The 18,423-nt window shown below is 40.1% G+C and overlaps 1 protein-coding gene across 8 annotated transcripts in view; it reads left to right on the forward strand.

Annotated features, from left to right (window-relative positions):
- astn1 (astrotactin 1) overlaps window positions 1-18,423 on the forward strand; it is a 306,946-nt gene that overhangs the window by 90,974 nt on the left and 197,549 nt on the right. For 5 of the 8 annotated variants that reach the window (XM_013139747.3, XM_020041102.2, XM_013139757.3 and 2 more), the window contains 5 exons: window positions 4,292-4,441; window positions 5,350-5,517; window positions 9,884-9,968; window positions 11,949-12,023; window positions 18,205-18,342. In XM_013139747.3, the coding sequence (XP_012995201.1) occupies window positions 4,292-4,441; window positions 5,350-5,517; window positions 9,884-9,968; window positions 11,949-12,023; window positions 18,205-18,342 (616 nt within the window). The remainder of the gene's footprint in view (window positions 1-4,291; window positions 4,442-5,349; window positions 5,518-9,883; window positions 9,969-11,948; window positions 12,024-18,204; window positions 18,343-18,423) is intronic. The other 3 variants (XM_020041100.2, XM_013139750.3, XM_020041119.3) reach the window with 1 other exon arrangement.

An 18,423-nucleotide genomic window follows, 5' to 3' on the forward strand; every position in this document is an offset into this window, starting at 1 on the left:
AGGCTGCCTCAACCTATCCGACAATACCTCCACCAATTATGCTTTTGTTGTCTGTGCAGGTTTAAAAATAATTACAAAAAAGAAAATCTACATACCAACACCTTTAATTACTAAAAAGGGTTAAAATAGAATTTTCAACACGTTCAACGCGTTCAACACATTCCATGGCACCTTATTTGAATCATGTAGCTGATCCAAATAATTGGTGGACTTAACTAGTTTATTTCTAATGTAATAATCCAGGTAAATCTGCCAGTAAACATAATGAACTGTACAACCTTAACAATAAATGTGTCAAGTTATTACATTACCGGTAGTTATTAAATGAACTGGTGAATGCATTTTGTATGGATGGTATATTAACTTTAACAACCAATTCTGTAGTAACATCCGACCATGTTTAGATGAGAATATTCCGTTGGATTCAGAAAGGTAGCACCACCCTCTGCCAATTACATCACAAACAAACACGTGCACTTCACACGGTATTACTCGTACATCTTTTGTTCACATGTGTACACACAGACAAACACTCATACATTTTAAACACCTCATTTGAGCCAACACATCAAATAGACATTTCACAAAAAAAAAAAAACGTATGTATTTTCAAGGTCTGTTTAAGTTCAGATAACTCCACCGCCACATCCTCCTCCTCCTCCTCCGCCGCGTGAGGCTGCCGGTGTCCGCTGTCACAGGGCGTTGCCTCGCTAGCTGTCTCGCCCTTGACTTATGTAGGCCTGCCATTTCAAGGCCAAGCACTGTCAGCTCGTGAACTTGGCCCAGACTCCCGAATATAAGTATTGCGAGTTTGCACAGATAACCAAGGCTGTTCGTGCATAACACATGGGTCTGATACTTAAGCGGCTTGTCAGGAGAGGCCTGCTCCATGTAGTGGTCAAGCAGCCTACTTTTGGAATTAACGACTCCGTGTGGCGTCCCCCAACGTCAACACTAGAGTACATTCGGAAACACTTTGTCGTCAACGTACACGTCAAACCCAATTTTCTCTCATGACACGTACATGTCCAGTGATCATCACATTAGTGGGTAAGTGGCACATATTTGGATGAATAATGTAACAAAATATATACTGTTAAATCATATTTTTCTGTTTTGGATGGAAGGGGAGTAGTTCAAAAAGGGCCAAACCGATCCGTATGGCACAGACAGGATTGACATACTCAGAGTATTGGAATGATTTTAAACATGGATGTCTAGATCTACATGACATGCTGAGTAAACTTGCCTGAAATCTGACTTGCATTAGCTCACAAGTTATCACATTGGCTAAGGCTCAGCAGAGGCTTCCAAAGTCTGTGTAGCAACCAGCAGCAATCCATCTTAATCCACCCAGACATTTCTATTATAAAATGCTATCACCGATGATGAATTTCAGTGTTATGAATGCAAATATATACTTTTCCCTTCAAATGTATACTATCGTCTTGAAATATATTCTAACCCCTTGAAATAATACTATCCCCTTGAAATATATACTATCCCCTTGAAATATATATACTAACCCCTTGAAATACTACTATCCCTTTGAAATAATACTATCCCCTTCAAATAATATTATCCCCTTGAAATAATACTATCCCCTGTAAATAATACTATCCCATTGAAATATATACTATCCCATTGAAATATATACTAATCCCATTGAAATAATACTATCCCCTTGAAATAATACTATCCCCTGGAAATATATACTATCCCCTTGAAATAATACTATCCCCTTCAAATATATACTATTCCCTTCAAAATAATACTACCCCTTGAAATATATACTATCCCCTTGAAATATATACTATCCCCTTCAAATATATACTATCCCCTTAAAATGTATACTATCCCCTTGAAATATATACTATCCCCTTGAAATATATACTATCCCCTTCAAATATATACTATCCCCTTCAAATATATACTATCCCCCTGAAATACAGCAACGGAAAAAATTAAGAGACCACTGCACCTTTTTCTTTCCTTTCCAAAAACGTCAAAAAGGAAGGTTTTGAGTGAGGAACAAAAGGGTTAAAATTAAGAGAACACTGCAAATTGAACGCTTTTGTTCCTATCTCAAAACTTTTCTTTTAAAATTTTTTGGAAAGGAAAGAGAAAGGTGCAGTTGTCTCTTCATTTGTTCCTGTATATACTATTCCCTTCAAATATATACTGTCCCCTTCAAATATATACTGTCCCCTTCAAATATATACTGTCCCCTTCAAATATATACTGTCCCCTTCAAATATATACTGTCCCCTTCAAATATATACTGTCCCCTTCAAATATATACTGTCCCCTTCAAATATATACTATCCCCTTCAAATAAACTGTATACTATCCCCTTCTGGTGTTGCCAAAACATGCACACCAGTATTCTACCCACATGCAAGCATTTAGGTCCATGACAAAATAATCCCCCCACACACACATTTAAAAATAAATGGGGAGGTTTATAATTCAAACACATAGTTCTTTTGTCACTGTACCCATTTATGCATTAAACAGCCGAACAGGGTCAGCATTGCAGTTGCAGTATTGTAGCGGTTTAGGGCCAAAGTGCCTTATTCATGGCCACTAAGTCCGTAGGAGATGGCACCTGCAAAATGATGTACTATTGACGTAATTAAACTTGACCTAAAGATTTGTCTCAACTCCCTGCGCTAACACCTACGCTTAACCCCAGCATGGTAGCACAGTCTTGTGGCCTCGCGAGGTTAGACACCAGGCCGTCTCGTCGGTGCTGCGACCTGGGTAAGCATCTGTGAGGAGGTGGATTTGGTCGTGGAGTGTAAACCGTGCTTGAGGCTGTTAGAAATGTGTTGCTAGTGTGGAGTGAAAAGGTATTTTTGGATTGGGATGGTTTGTCTGTGTGACTGCGGATGTGTCTACATTACATTCCGCGTGAGTGTTACAGTGTGATATTACCTAGTTTTTGTTGTTGGCAGTGCGTTGTGATAGGTGTATCCAACCGAGGGAAGTAGTGCATGAAATAAACATACATTTGTATGATGTTATTACATAATTTAGTTGTTACTCACCTGTTGATGTTCTAACCACCGGTTAATGCAAATACGTTGGGAAAGTTCAAACGTTGACCATTCAACATGGCATTCACCTGCAAGGAATAACACCGGTTTTACTGCGTGCACAATTAAAAAAGGTTGTCACATGTTATTACATGTTCATTATAACATTTAAAGTTTAGTCAATTTCTGTCTAGATACCTGCTTCAATGTTACCGAAACAAAATGCCTCATTCATATTTGTGAATGATGTTACATAATAATGAGATGTGTTCTCCAGTTTTTTCCTCCTTTGTTCTTTTTTATGGATCCAGTTGAGGGCTTTGTGTCACACTGCGAAGAAGGGAATTGGAAGGATGAGACACTTTTCTTGTTAGCAACAACACACGCAATAATGATTTCACTATTGTAGATGAATGTGTTAAACAAGTTAGGTCTTGGTATTACATTAAAGTCCGTTGTTTTTAAGGATTGCCTTAAGCTATGTTATTAATTAGGAAGTTCTGCGTGATTTATTTTAAGAATGCTAAAAAAGTAATCGAGGAACATTGGATAGGAATAAAGAATAACTTCTAACAAAGCTGGAGGCTATTTTTGGTTCCTAAATTAGAGGTCAGATCTTTTTGGGGTGGGTTGGAGTGTGTTTGCTTGTGTGTGTGTGTGTGTGTGTGTGTGTGTGCGCCTGTGGGTGTGTATATGTGTGTGTGTGGGTGTGTTTGTGTTCACGTGTGGGCGGGCAGGCCAGCTATGGTAGGAAACTTCACACAGTTGATTAAAAGGGGCGAGGGAGGGACTTTGGTGGGGCTGATCCAAACCGTTGGCAGGGAGAAAGACAAAAAAGGACAGAGCAACCTCTGAACTGCCCTCATTTGGGCTATTTTCCTTTTTTTTCTCCTCCAACATCAGCACACATGGTGGCAGGTGGCGATGGCACCCTTCAAAGGTACACTTATCGACCCACCAGCAAGACTTGGCAAGCCCAGTCTCCCAAAGGCCACTGGTTCTGATCGCGAAGAGCCCTTCCATGGGCAACAAGCCAAGTGATGACTTGTTTGTAAGCGACTCCCTCTGTGCTGGAGGGAATTAAGGCTGCGTTCCAAATGGCACCCTGTACCCTTCCTAACCCTGTGAGGCCACATTCCAACACTTCAAATGGGATAGGAGGCCGTTTCGGGCTCAGCCCCGGCGTGGTCCTGGCTTCACACGGCTTCCTCTTTGTTAACCACGTCCTCTTCTTTTTCTTTTTTTTTTACCAGCAGGTTCCCCACGAAGCCCCATCAACAAGACCACGCTGACTCTGATCAGTGTTGTCAGCTGTGTGATCGGCCTGGTGTACTCGTCACACCTCTCCTGTGGCCTCAACGTTCGGGTCATCCTCCACGTGCCTGAGCACCTCATCGCAGACGGTAAGGAGCGGTTGCCTTGTCTCCTGAAACACCCCCAAGGGGTATGACCGTAAGCCTCCCTGCTAGCCCGCGCTCCGGGGAAACGGGGGGATACGCGCGGCCGGGCCGTCTCCCCTGCACATGCTCCCATGTGGGACGGCAGCAGATGTGCTCTGAAAGCTTCAAAGCACAATCAGGCCAGGTCGCGGCGACCACCCACCGTATCATCACTCTTCCTCTCCCCACGTTCCGTGTTGCTCGGGCTAGCTCGCTAATGAATTTCATGGTAGCCAGCACCTGCGGAAAAGCACTGCGGGCCAAGTGCTCTTGGCTCATTGGTGTTTTTCAGCCATCATGGGAGCTGGCTGTCCAGATATATTATGGACTGTGACTTGCCTTACTCATCTATCATTCCGAGCTTTGATTTGATTCCTTGCCGGCACTGTATTCCACGGATACTCGGGGGGGGAATTATCATTCCTGAAGGCATCCAGGGGAGTCAATGTTGAAAAGAGAGATGAAAGATTGTGAATTTGCCTTTTGAATCGCTGGAGCTTCGAACGATTTACAACGTGTTCTTAAATTACCACACAGCGTTATCAGACTTAAATGAATGTAATGTTGAAGCCGATACAACCCGGGTTGTTTGCTGTGAGAACGTCATACTTACGGCACAGCTGTGCATGCCTTGAGCCTTCACGAATATTTCAATGTGCTGCTGGAACATTGTGTTCAAACCCTCTTTCAGCCTTTTCTCATCCGAAACAATTTATTATGTTTTTGTGACTTGTCATCACTGCCTGTACTCTATGGACTTTGGGATAAAAATGGCGACAGAAATGCTGATGTACTGAACTTTTAATTGACTCGCTAGGCACCTAAACAGTGTGTCTTCCCCCCCAAAAAACAACCCCTCACCTTTTCCTCAGGGTCCAGGTTCATATTGCTGCAGGGAAGTTCGCTGGATGCATCGGATTGGCTGAACCCGGCGCAGGTGTTGCTGTACTACCAGCAGAATGCCAGCGGGCCCTGGATCAATGAGTTGTGTGGACGCCGCATTTTGGACCCTTGTGAGCACCAGTGTGATCCAGAGACAGGTACTGTACTGCACGCCACCAATGCTTTCTTTAACTCTGTGAACCAATTATATCTGTCTCCACTTTCACTGAACTTCACTAATGAGTTTAAGTGAAATTAATTGACTAAAAGAAAAGCATTGAATCCCCAGAAGATATCACTTAAAATAAGTAATTAAAGTGCTTACTGAAGTGTCCCTCAAACTGTATGGAAAAATACAGAATGGAATGTTAGTATTTTATTGTTTTCTCTCAAGTGAGTGACTGTCCTGCCAGGTAAAAATCGATTTTTGCAACAGCTCCTGCATAGAATATGTTTTGACTACAACAACTGCGCTTCATATAATAACATTTACATAATAATTGAATGTTTTTTTGGATTCGCATATTTACACTATATGGTAAACTCTTGCTGGTGCAGTGCTTTGGCCTCCTGTCCTGCAAGGAGTATATACTCACTATGTTGTTTACCTGGTAGTTAACACAGCACTCTCCATTGAACGCGTCCTGTTGCTGGTGATTGTAAAAAGGTTTTGTGCCAGTGCTTCAAAACAACCAAAAAATTAAAAATAAACGATCTCTGATGTAAATCTGGCCAAACGTTTCTTTCAGCTAAATAGAAGTGTAAGAGCCTCTTAAAAAGCTATGAGGACCGGAATCTTTACATTTTGACTGACCCTTTTGCGGTTTTAGGTTGAATATCCATTGATTAGTCCATTAAAAATGATTTATCATCACCTGTCAACAGTTGCCATTTTGATGAACATGCATCTTTTTTATAATTGGTCCTAAAAATACCTTTCCTCCAACAGCCAGTTGTTGACAATAGCTGTGCAACGCCAGCGGAACAGTCTGTCTTCTCTCCACTCACACCACCTAGTTTGTGTTAGCACACTCATACTTTCATTAGACTACATCTGAAGCTGGGCACAGTAATAAAGATGCAATCTTTTCCAACAAAGGAGGGTTGGAAAACTTGAAAAGTAATTCTCTGTCTTTTGAAATAGCCTAGAACTAAAAAAAATATAAAGAAAAAACTTAGTTTTAAAAGATAACGATGGACAATTTCATAGTATGAAACCATCATTTTCAAACTTCCTTTAAATGTCTACAATGCAGTACAGTATTAAATGCAAAATCTACTATATACAAATTCATACAGTCCTTCAAAGGCACATATTCACAGTAGCTATGTACAAATATTCCAGCAAAATCTGACTTCAAAGTATTTTTCTGTCTAGACAGACAGCAATTTGTGATACTCGGTGGTATATTCTGATCAACTGGCCTGTTCTTTCTTGCTTCAGGAGACAATCTGCTAAATTAATGAGATAATATACCTGCCAACTTTAACAGACGTCTGCTTTTTGACTTTCTACGGCAGCAAAGATAGATAGATAGTCTTACATCAATACACGGAATACATGAGTCTAATTGAATCTCTCTAGTTATAAGCATACTGTAGTGTAGAGGACATTCCATGTTTCTTACTTTGGGGAAAAGGGGAATTCTCTTCATGTTTGCATCTATAATTCAAGATGGACTGGTTTGTCCAATGTACTGAAGAGGGACTCGTCAGTGAATCAAACAAATCAAAAGTTGTACCACTGGGACACCTTGCAATTGAATATATAATTTAAGACCCTCTCTTTTCAAATGAAATATAGAACAGGTGCAATGTCTCAATAATTGCATTGTGTTTTTCATATTATGCGTTCTTAATGAAACCCCCTCTTCTCTCTGTGCCAGGAACGATTGCAGGATTCTAGATGCTAGCTAGCTACTAAACTGGCTCAACGCAATCATTCCTGGGGAGATGATATGGATGAAAACAGGGATGGGTTGCGACAATAAATATGGCTCTGCAAACATATAATAAGATTGTGAATTTTAAACACACCTGAGAGTGCTGATGCTAGAGGCTGTTATGCCTGGCCGTTTTCCACTCCCTTCTATGGGAGATTTGGGACATTTGTCCCTTCTGGACCTGAGCATTATAGTTTGAATCATTTGAGTAAGTGATGGATCCAAAATAGATTTCAGAGTTGAAATTTTAAAACAAATGGAATTGAACATTTGTGCTTTTGGGCAGCATTTTCTTTACTCGCACTAGGAGGTACTCAGTGACAGTGGATGTGTTTGGAATATGAATTGGAATAGCTGAGAATCCACTGTCACTACAGTATCAGGGACAGATATACTGTAATAAGAGTCCATAACTAAAGTTCAGTCAAGTAATGATTTGTATTTTTTTTTCTTTTTGCACCATGAGTAGGAAACAGGTAATTAAAAAGCAGTATTAACAAAATCTCCCTGTCCTAGATCATGTAAACATGTGAGGACCATAAGAACAGGGGAATATCAATTAGACTGCGCTAAAGTCATCACTAAAATAAGGGCTTGTATGGATACTCCGGAGAATAGTCAGCTGCCAGAGCTTCGAAAGACCGATCAGACTCTGAAGTCCCTGGCCAGAGGGTGCTTAAATAGGGCAGGGACAAGATAGTAGTTAATGACAACAGGTGAAATGAATTATCTCTGCCCTGCTCACCACTCCGGCCGGGTTCCCCATGAGGGGTTCCCCATGAGTCCTTAAGTCCTGAGGATGCTGTTGCCTCACATAATGTATTGGGTGAACTTCCCATGTCTACTCTGGATATATTGAGCCCATGGGTTCAAACTGCAATTAGGATGAATATGCAATTAGGATACAATGAAGCGATAAGCACAGGAGATTGTGCTGTTTTTTTTCCAGTGGATTCACAGTCAACTGCATTTGTTTAAATAATAAAACTTGAGTCAGTCAGTAATGCTTATTTTACTTTTACAAATACCCAGAAAAAAGGAATAGCAAGAAATAAGAAAGAAAACACCCTAGGAAGTCCAGGAAGAAACCTAGAGAGGAGCCGGGCTCTGGGGTGTGGCATGACTTCTTTTGGATATTATATAACTACTGCTGAGTTGGATATTTATTTGAGATACATGCGTATGTACAATGTATCATTATTCAGTCACCAACAAGTGATAGGCAGCAGAATGACAAATTAGGCACATTGGGTTTATTTTCTGTGGACTAAAAGTTACAGCTTCACTTTATCCTGCTGAACTCACATTATGTTTTCATAATTATGTTTGTTTTAGCATTGGCAGCAGACCTGTATTATGCACTTGGTTGAAAGTAAAATAGATATAAACTCCTAACTCCTGTAAAGATGGAATTGGTATGACTCATCATTTAACTCAATGTGACAGAAGAGTTCTGAAGAATCCTGTTTGGAATTCATACTCTGTTTATCTGATGCTTGGACTTGTTTGAATCCTGAAATGAATCTGCTTTGTCCAGATAGGTTATTTAATATATTCACCAACAGGATATGTACAGGAAATATGAGTAACTACATCAGATCTGATTACCTTCATCCTGGCATTGAGCGACAGTTAACCTTTGCACTAACATTTGTATGTCGGAACCATGAGCCAATGCAACCCCCAACCCCCACTGCATCCTAATCCGCCCACCTCGCTTCCCCAGCGTGCCCCCCCGCCCCCGCGCCCCGTACTCATCTCTTTCACTGGAGAACCCAGTCGGGGCATGTCTGTCATCGGTGGCATAGCTAGTCCCTGCTCTCAAGGTGCCTCCCCATCCATCTGGCTGAATCAGGTTAGGGCGACACCCCCCCTCCTGTGTGCTGACCAAAGGCATCAGCTGAAAAGAGCAGCTGCCCTGTTCCTGATGACTCCAATCAGCAGCACTGATCAGAAGGCTGCTGGGGAAGAACTAGCCTGGACCGGCCATGCGGCGCGCTTCTCTGCCTCTGTCTGGAATTACACCTTTTCGTCTGAGGCTGTATGGTGGTACTTTGACTGTGACTGAAACCGGTAGGCTAACTACATAGTGAGATGATGCCATATAGTGAACAGGCTAACAGGTGCCATATAGAGAGCAGGTGCCATGTAGTGAACAGGTCGTCATATAGTGCATATATGCCATACTGTGAATATGTGCCATGCTGTGAATATATGCCATGTAGTGGACAGGTGCCATTTAAAGAACAGGTGCAATAGAGTGAGTAGGTGAACCATGTTCTACAGTGAACAGGTGCCGTATTCAAAGGGTGAGAAGGTACCATATTGAAAGGGTGAAAAGGTTGCATATTCAACAGAGCTTTGCTGTGCAGTGTTGCGGTTAAAAATCTAAAGTAATACCAGTCCTGATATAATGAGAGAGACAAGTGATTGAATATATCTGCTACAGAATGATTCTTATGGGAGAATGGAAGCACAGCACTTTCACGCCAGAAGGGCTTTAGTACGGCAATGTACAACACTTGCCTGGCGCTCAATGTACTTCTAACAAAGCCACTGGTTTATTATATACCCATGGCAGGTGACTGTCTCTGCTTAGAGGGCTACATGAAGGACCCAGTCCACAAGCATCTCTGCATTCGGAACGAGTGGGGTCCAAATCAAGGGTAAGTGACAAGATGGCCTCTGTTCCTCAATGCTTAAGAATTCATATGAACATAACTCTTGGTTAAAACAGAAGAAGCTTTGAGCCACCCTGTTTAGATATGTTAATTATTTATATGTTTTTCCTTTCCATCTGAATGGTGTCACATTCTTCCGTATTGCCATCCCTCCCCGAGCGATGTCCCTCTCTCCTGGGCAGTCAGTTTTTGATGACGGGCATCTTAAATGTTTAATGACTTGCCCCTCCGGCGTGATGCCGTTATCAGGTTTTAGCTGCTCTTTTGCCTGTAGTAACAGCTTACTCAGAGAGGCGGCAGATCCTTGTCACAATTTCTTTGACATTGTTGCAGATTCAAGTCCCCAAGCTGCCTGTGTCTATTAATCTCCATCATTCTTCCCCTGTCCACTCCCAGCTCTGGTAAATAGACAAAAGCTTAAGTCACATCCCATGTGAGGCGACTGGGGATAAACATTTTCTATCAGTGTGTTTACCCACAGCATCTGTCATTGCGCTTCTTTGATCTGGAATTTTTGGAGGGGATTGTTTGAAAGGTTTTTAGGAGAAATGTTGGGGGTGCTGAGAAGAGGACAAACACACACACACACACACACATACATATATATATATATATATATATATATATTCTTTTTATTTGAACTGGGAAATATGCAGTGTATGCTTTACATATTAATAAACCACTGAGGTAAAAAATAAACTATGATTGTGATGAAGTAATGAAGTGCTGTAATTTACTCATTGTTACACTCTTCTTGAAGTAGCAAAACATTTGATTAATCAATAAATTATTTAATTCTTATCTCAGAAGCCAGGTTATTTATATTTCGACACATGGAGCTACGTTCCAACCACATTCATTGGCAAATGTAACCCAATTTAACAAGTCGCACACAGACAATAAAAAAACTGAAAAGTGAACAGAAATGCAATTAATACCAAAACGTATGACACAACTTTGCTTTGCCATGATTCTAAATGGGTAGAATTAGGTGCAGGGCTCTACCCTATTTTTTGCCGGAGCCAGGCCTAGAAGAGCGAATGTCTCTTACTGACTGACTGACTGACCGACTGACCGGCTATCCCTGGTTAAATAGTGTATTGGTTAGAGAAGCGGACTACAGAATTACAGGTACCCCGCGTTCGACTCCTGTCACAGTCAAAACCCATTATGCCTTACGATGTTCAGGACAGACAAAAGCTTCGCTTTAATAGCTACGTAATGGAAAGCCTAAAATATAACAGTTCTGCTGGATATTAGGATTTGTTCTCTCGTCTTTTCACTTGCCAAAAAAGTCTGTTATCGTCACCTATATTGATACTATATCATTCACGAATGGTTACATAATTAGCTGTTAAAACAGCCAGTGGCAAAATAGGATTTGTTCAGGATAGACAAAAATGTTGCTGGCTACAACATTCAGTGGCTACGTTATAGGATGCCTAAAATAAAACTGTTTACTGTTATATTGTGACTATTTCTGGTGGATTTTCTAATTGTGTATTAGGATTTCATAGATGCTATTTGTGGTGGAAGTAAACTTAAAAAAAAAACTTACTCAGTTTAACACAATGCTTAATGGTGTGTAATGAAATGTGTGATCAAATATTAGTCAAATAATTATATAATGTCGAGAGGCTATACCGACCCCTGGCGTATGTATATATCTGGTGTAGTGGTTAATAACAGCCTCTCACTTGGGAGACCCTGGTTTGAATCCCGGGAGGGCAACAATGATCATCACTTTTTGTTGCGGGCCGGCTGAACTAGGCTTGCATGGTTTCTTGTTTTAGAAGGAGCTACTAAATAAATGGAGGATAAGAAATGTCTGTCAATGTACCTGGGTGTATATTACTCTTAATGGAGCCCCATAAATTCTGTTATACATTGTCATAAATTCTGTTTTCTTCCAGGGTATTGGGTTTAAAATTGTTGCAACAAAATATTTGTCTTTTTAATCACCAGACCCTGGCCGTACACTATTTTCCAGCGTGGTTTTGATCTGGTGATGGGAGAACAACCATCTGATCGCATTTTCAGGTAAGATACTGTACAGTATGCATTAATTATATTCAGTGGAACACATTTGTAGGCTAAACATTTATTTTATTCATTATCATTTTATCATGGTTAATACTAGTTTGTGCAAATGGCTTGCCATATTGTCTCTTTCAAAGTTAGGATGGGAAGGAGTGAGTGCTTATATTCACTAGATTTTACGCTATCAGAAAATAAGCACTGCAGATTTCTTTTAATATTACAGGTCTATCCAGGAGCAATGGGATTAATCCAACTGTATCAAACTTAAAGTCAGGTTGTGCAGCTAATGCAGTGGTCACCAACCTGTATGACCTTAAAAATAAATGACATGGTGTTGAAATTAGAGTGCAATAGAGGCATTTCAAGCGCAATTGAGGCATTCATATTTTCACCATTATGGTTAGCAGTCAGATCAAATGAACATATTCTTATGTTCAGAATCATAGAGAATTGGACAGGACACATTGGTTGGTGAAGTTGCAGGGTCAATCTTAACTTAATCCATATCAAGGAAATATTGTTTATGCTTATCGTTTTCATTTTGTTAATTATTTTTGCTATGAAACATAATGATTTAATGTAATATTTTGTCAGTCTCCTGTAGACCGTAGGAGTCCCTGTGGTTCTATAGCCAGCCCACTGCAATCACTGAATGGCATGAATGTGCCTTTTGGAATGGTTTTAGAAGGCTATGTTACATTTTTAAGCCAGACCACATTCTTCACAAATGTTCATGATATTTTCACATGAACAGATGTTTTCATTTGGGAAACTACTATTACAAATGGGGGGATCTATAAATAGCCTGGGAGCTGCGGGGGGCTGGTTATAGAACCGTGGGTGTCCAATCCCTGAGCTAATGGAATGAATGAAAACAAGCATCCCTGAACTTCCTCACGCAGTACAACATGAATGATAAATCATGTTCGCAACAAAGCAGCATTTCATTTTTTTTCTTCATGTTTACAAACAGAATCCTCTGTTCATTATGGGATTTCTTCATTCTTTCTAAACATTCCACTGAACTATAAAACAATTGATTCATATTCAGCTGAAAACAGATGGTAAGAGTTCAACTACATGTACAAAGAAAATTATAAGAAATTACAGTTTTAGTTCAGTTCTCCAGTTAGGTGTATGATAATTTGCACTTCACAGGAATTATGTTAATAATTTTACATTAAATATTTTTGGTGTATTGTTTGGCGACGCAGCAGCGTGTTTATAGTTTTTGAGTACTTGCCAAATTCCTGAACCAACAAGGTGATATACAGTATAGCTTTTGTTTTGTCCTAAGCAAAGCACTCAAACCTAGATGCAAGGTTTTTGTGAATTGAAGTGAAGTGTCTTCTCATTAAAAAAAAATGTAAGACTCTATGCCCAATAGGATTTATGTTATATTTGTAGATAAACTCAACCTCACAAAACCTCAGAACAAAGTTTAAATTCATTGTTAGTACATTCCTGATGCACACCATATTGCTGGTTTACAGAACAACACTCCCTGAACAATGCAAATTACTCTACTTAATGTGTAAAGCATGAAACAAAATGAAAGTGACCATACTTTCAGTAAATTTGAGGCGTGCATTGAAAGAGTTGGCATTTGCATTCTATGCTGTATTTACACCATGACCATGAATACTGAGAAAGCGAATGAAATTGGTCCTGCTTTGTGTGTGTGTGTGTACATGCATATATACAGTATATCATAAGATGTCTACTTATAAGCACAATAAGAAACGTATTATGCTGCAAACCACTGCTCTCACCCAAGAACCTCACCTACATTCCAAAAGACACTCTGCATTCCCAATGCAGTGCACCTTATGACCAGTACCCATAGGGTTCTCATCAAAAGTAGTGCACTTTAAATGGAATAGTTTGCCATTTGGGACACTATCTATATTTTCACATGGATAGTTTAGTTCCTCTTATGGTATTGAGCATTGCTTTTGTTAGTCATTTAGAGCTGATATCATACAAACATCTCTCTGATACATTGGTTTCCTTTTTGGGATGTTGTTTCCACAGGGGGCCTGTCTCAATTTTCTGTCCAGCGTCGGCATTAAAGCGACTTCATGTTGGAGCGGTTTACACCGACATCCATCAACACTTGAATGTCCCCAACTCCTCTTTGAACCTTACTCAAATTGTTATGTCGTGCACACAAAATGAACATTTGTGAAGGCTGCCCATTTGCCAAGTCACAGATTGGGGTATTACAATTCTAAACAATATTGAGTTCATGAATAGAATACTGAATTTAATTTGGAATGTTTTATTGTTTACTAAGCTTGGGCATAATATGAATCATTCCAAATAACATATCTTCCATAATGATGTGGCCCCCTGGATGAAAAACACTGTAGCATCTACATAAACAACTTGTTAGAGTTTGATTATTTGAAGCCATTTGGAAGCTGTTACAATAGGGCATGGCTTGGCTTGCATGACTGGGCTTGCCAGCCTTGCTTTTACTTGAGACACTATATTTCGTCCCAAATTCATCGCAAAGACTGTTTTCTCTTGCGATTATGTCCTTTGCTCTCTAGAAATGGTAAGCAGTAGTACCACGCTGTACCTCAAGCTTTGGTTGTTGAAGAGATTTCTGGTTTATTGCCTTCAGTTTCCGATGGGCATCATTTCATACTACAAGGAATATGTATTTTTTCCCTGGAAACCCATACAAGCCACACCTGGATAAGAAGAGAGACTTATAGGCCAGGCAACAAAACCTCCAGGGACATAATGGAAGAATAATTCAGTTTTAATCGAATTGTCTGCCTGCCCATTATCACATTGAAGAATTCAGTGCACAATAATAAATGGTGGGCTCAGGGAGCTGGATTCGGATAGCACTCTAGTTTGAAACTTTATAGGTAATTGGAGGGACATAATTAAAACTCTCTTTTACAGCGGTTTAATCATTCTTTTCCTAAACTGACTAGTAATGCTTGCAGTGCCTGTGATCTCTTGCCCTTTTCTTTGGCTGTTAACACTTCATTAGATGCAAATTGAACACTGTGAATGCAAAATACGTTAAGTCTGCAAAAATGCAGAAATTCCCTTTTCTGTTCTGACGCGTGTATATTATAATAAATTATGCTGCTATATTTAATGTCAAATAGCAGAGCAGGCGGTTTCAGACAAACAGAAATTGTTTGAAGCTACTGTATGCTTGTGATTACCCAGAGGGGTGTAAAAATGAATATCTAAAATATGTAGGGTCACACTAGCCTAAGTATAGTGTCCAGAGGGTTAGATTACTCTTTTTCCACTAAAGTGATTTGAGAACTTACTGAAATACTGTTACTATTATCTATTTGAAAAACAAATGTTCTGTCACAGGCAATGCAAATAATTAGGGGACACCAATTTCTACACATGTTTGTGATAAATGTCAGTCACATGTTTAAAAGTTTACCTTTTTCTTCAATGACCCAGTCAAAGGCATGATCTGATCCCATTGAGAATCTGCGGCACTTTTTGAAAATTGCCATCCACAGGCATCATGCTTCAGTGGGACAAATCAATCCGAAGCTGTGTACAAAGCTGTTACATAATTATAAAAATGATTAAAGCTGCTATTGTAGCGACAGTGGCTCTACCAATTATTATTGTGTAGGGGTTAAATTCATTTGCAAGCAACATATTTAAATTGTAAATTTTTATTACAAATACACTCACAGGATTATTAGGAACACCTGTTGAATTTCTCATTAATGCAATTATCTAATCAACCAATCACATGGCAGTTGCTTCAATGCATTTAGGGGTGTGGTCCTGGTCAAGACAATCTCCTGAACTCCAAACTGAATGTCAGAATGGGAAAGAAAGGTAATTTAAGCAACTTTGAGTGTGGCATGGTTGTTGGTGCCAGACGGGCCGGTCTGAGTATTTCACAATCTGCTCAGTTACTGGGATTTTCACGCACAACCATTTCTAGGGTTTACAAAGAATGGTGTGAAAAGGGAAAAACATCCAGTATGCGGCAGTCCTGTGGGCGAAAATGCCTTGTTGATGCTAGAGGTCAGAGGAGAATGGTGATCAAGCTGATAGAAGAGCAACTTTGACTGAAATAACCACTTGTAACAACTGAGGTATGCAGCAAAGCATTTGTGAAGCCACAACACGCACAACCTTGAGGCGGATGGGCTACAACAGCAGAAGACCCCACCGGGTACCACTCATCTCCACTACAAATAGGAAAAAGAGGCTACAATTTGCACAAGCTCACCAAAATTGGACAGTTGAAGACTGGAAGAATGTTGCCTGGTATGATGAGTCTCGATTTCTGTTGAGACATTCAGATGGTAGAGTCAGAATTTGGCGTAAACAGAATGAGAACATGGATCCATCATGCCTTGTTACCACTGTGCAGGCTGGTGGTGTAATGGTGTGGGGGATGTTTTCTTGGCACACTTTAGGCCCCTTAGTGCCAATTGGGCATCGTTTAAATGCCACGGCCTACCTGAGCATTGTTTCTGATTATGTCCATCCCTTTATGACCACCATGTACCCATCCTCTGATGGCTACTTCCAACAGGATAATGCACCATGTCACAAAGCTCGAATCATTTCAAATTGGTTTCTTGAACATGACAAAAAGTTCACTGTACTGAAATGGCCCCCACAGTCACCAGATCTCAACCCAATAGAGCATCTTTGGGATGTGGTGGAACGGGAGCTTCGTGCCCTGGATGTGCATCCCACAAATCTCCATCAACTGCAAGATGCTATCCTGTCAATATGGGCCAACATTTCTAAAGAATGCTTTCAGCACCTTGTTGAATCAATGTCACATAGAATTAAGGCAGTTCTGAAGGCGAAAGGGGATCAAACACTGTATTAGTATGGTGTTCCTAATAATCCTTTAGGTGAGTGTATATTCCAACATACGTACACTTTAGAATAAAGGATTTGTCTGTGTGTCTGTGTTAAAAAGTTAAATAGGGTCAAGCCTTAGTAATGCACTTCAGCCCAAATCTTCATAATTACATAATTCCTGCTAGGGCATACTCAGCCTTCCAATGCCTCTGACAATTTGAGTACTACTATTTATGGGTCAGGACCTAGCCCAGTCCTGAGTATCTCCCACTCTGAGTACTAATGTCTAGGGGTCAGGACCTAGCCGAGTCCTGAGTATCTCCCACTCTGAGTACTAATGTCTAGGGGTCAGGACCTAGCCCAGTCCTGAGTATCTCCCACTCTGAGTACTAATGTCTAGGGGTCAGGACCTAGCCGAGTCCTGAGTATCTCCCACTCTGATGACCTAGATGAATCCTGAGTATGTCCCAGGAGATCCTAAAATATACAAACCTGTTGTCATTTCAAATTAACACAAAGAGCAAAACTTTTGGTAAGTGTAGCCATCTTTTAGACTATTTACACAGGCTGAATTGACCAAAATCTTAAACCATACATCTTTAAATAATGCCAGCAGTCTGTTGCTGAGTCTGTAGCTGCTTGTTTTCTTCCTCTTGTTGCTGCAACACCTGCAGACTTCTACTAATAAGCAGAAGTCAAGATTATTGGGAGTTGGGGCGAACTTACCACGTCCTGGACTTAAGTACAACAACACTGTTTGAAATGCTATTTTAAATGTAATTTTTACACATTTACTAACCACAGTTTTGAGAAAACAAGCAATCTTGAATGCACGGTTGAATTCCACGTTAGCCCCTCCAAACAGTCGGCTTGTGCATGTGGAATTTCTTTACATTCAAGCAGGACCAGATACCTTAAAGCATTATATATTTAACTGATGACTTATGCTTAGACTTTATGAATCGTATATTTCTACACAACAGAAAATTTGAGAAGTATGCATCCCCAGTCAATATTCATTTATTTCAATAGTAATGTTGTCCGTGTACTCAGCATTTGAAGCTTTTTAGCATCTAAGGAATTGTCTCATTATTGATCGGATATTTACTTACTTACGTAGGTAGAGAAAAAAAAACATTAACCTACTCAAAGGTTCAATTCGTTTTGCTGTCCCAGAAATGGGTGGATAATAGAATCCTGTTTTTTATCAAATGACTAAAAATATCAGCATGTTCTGGAATAGGTTTAGCAATTGCAGAAAAAAAAGAATATACATGTTATGCTTTATTTCCGATGTTGTTACTCCATTTGTACTGTAACATATCAATATCCTTGTGTCTGTTTTCCACAGGTTCACATACACATTGGGGGAAGGGATGTGGTTACCGTTGAGTAAAAGCTTTGTCATTCCACCTGCTGAGCTGGCAATCAACCCTTCAGCCAAGTGCAAGACTGATATGACTGTCATGGAGGATGCTGTGGATGTGAGGTGAGAGATTAAACTTTTCTGTGTGTGCTTCATGTGGAAAGTTTTACAAGGACTAGTGAGTTAGAAAACACAAGTAATATC

Source organism: Esox lucius, chromosome 3 (genome assembly GCF_011004845.1).
Source record: "Esox lucius isolate fEsoLuc1 chromosome 3, fEsoLuc1.pri, whole genome shotgun sequence".
Classification (NCBI taxonomy): domain Eukaryota; kingdom Metazoa; phylum Chordata; class Actinopteri; order Esociformes; family Esocidae; genus Esox; species Esox lucius.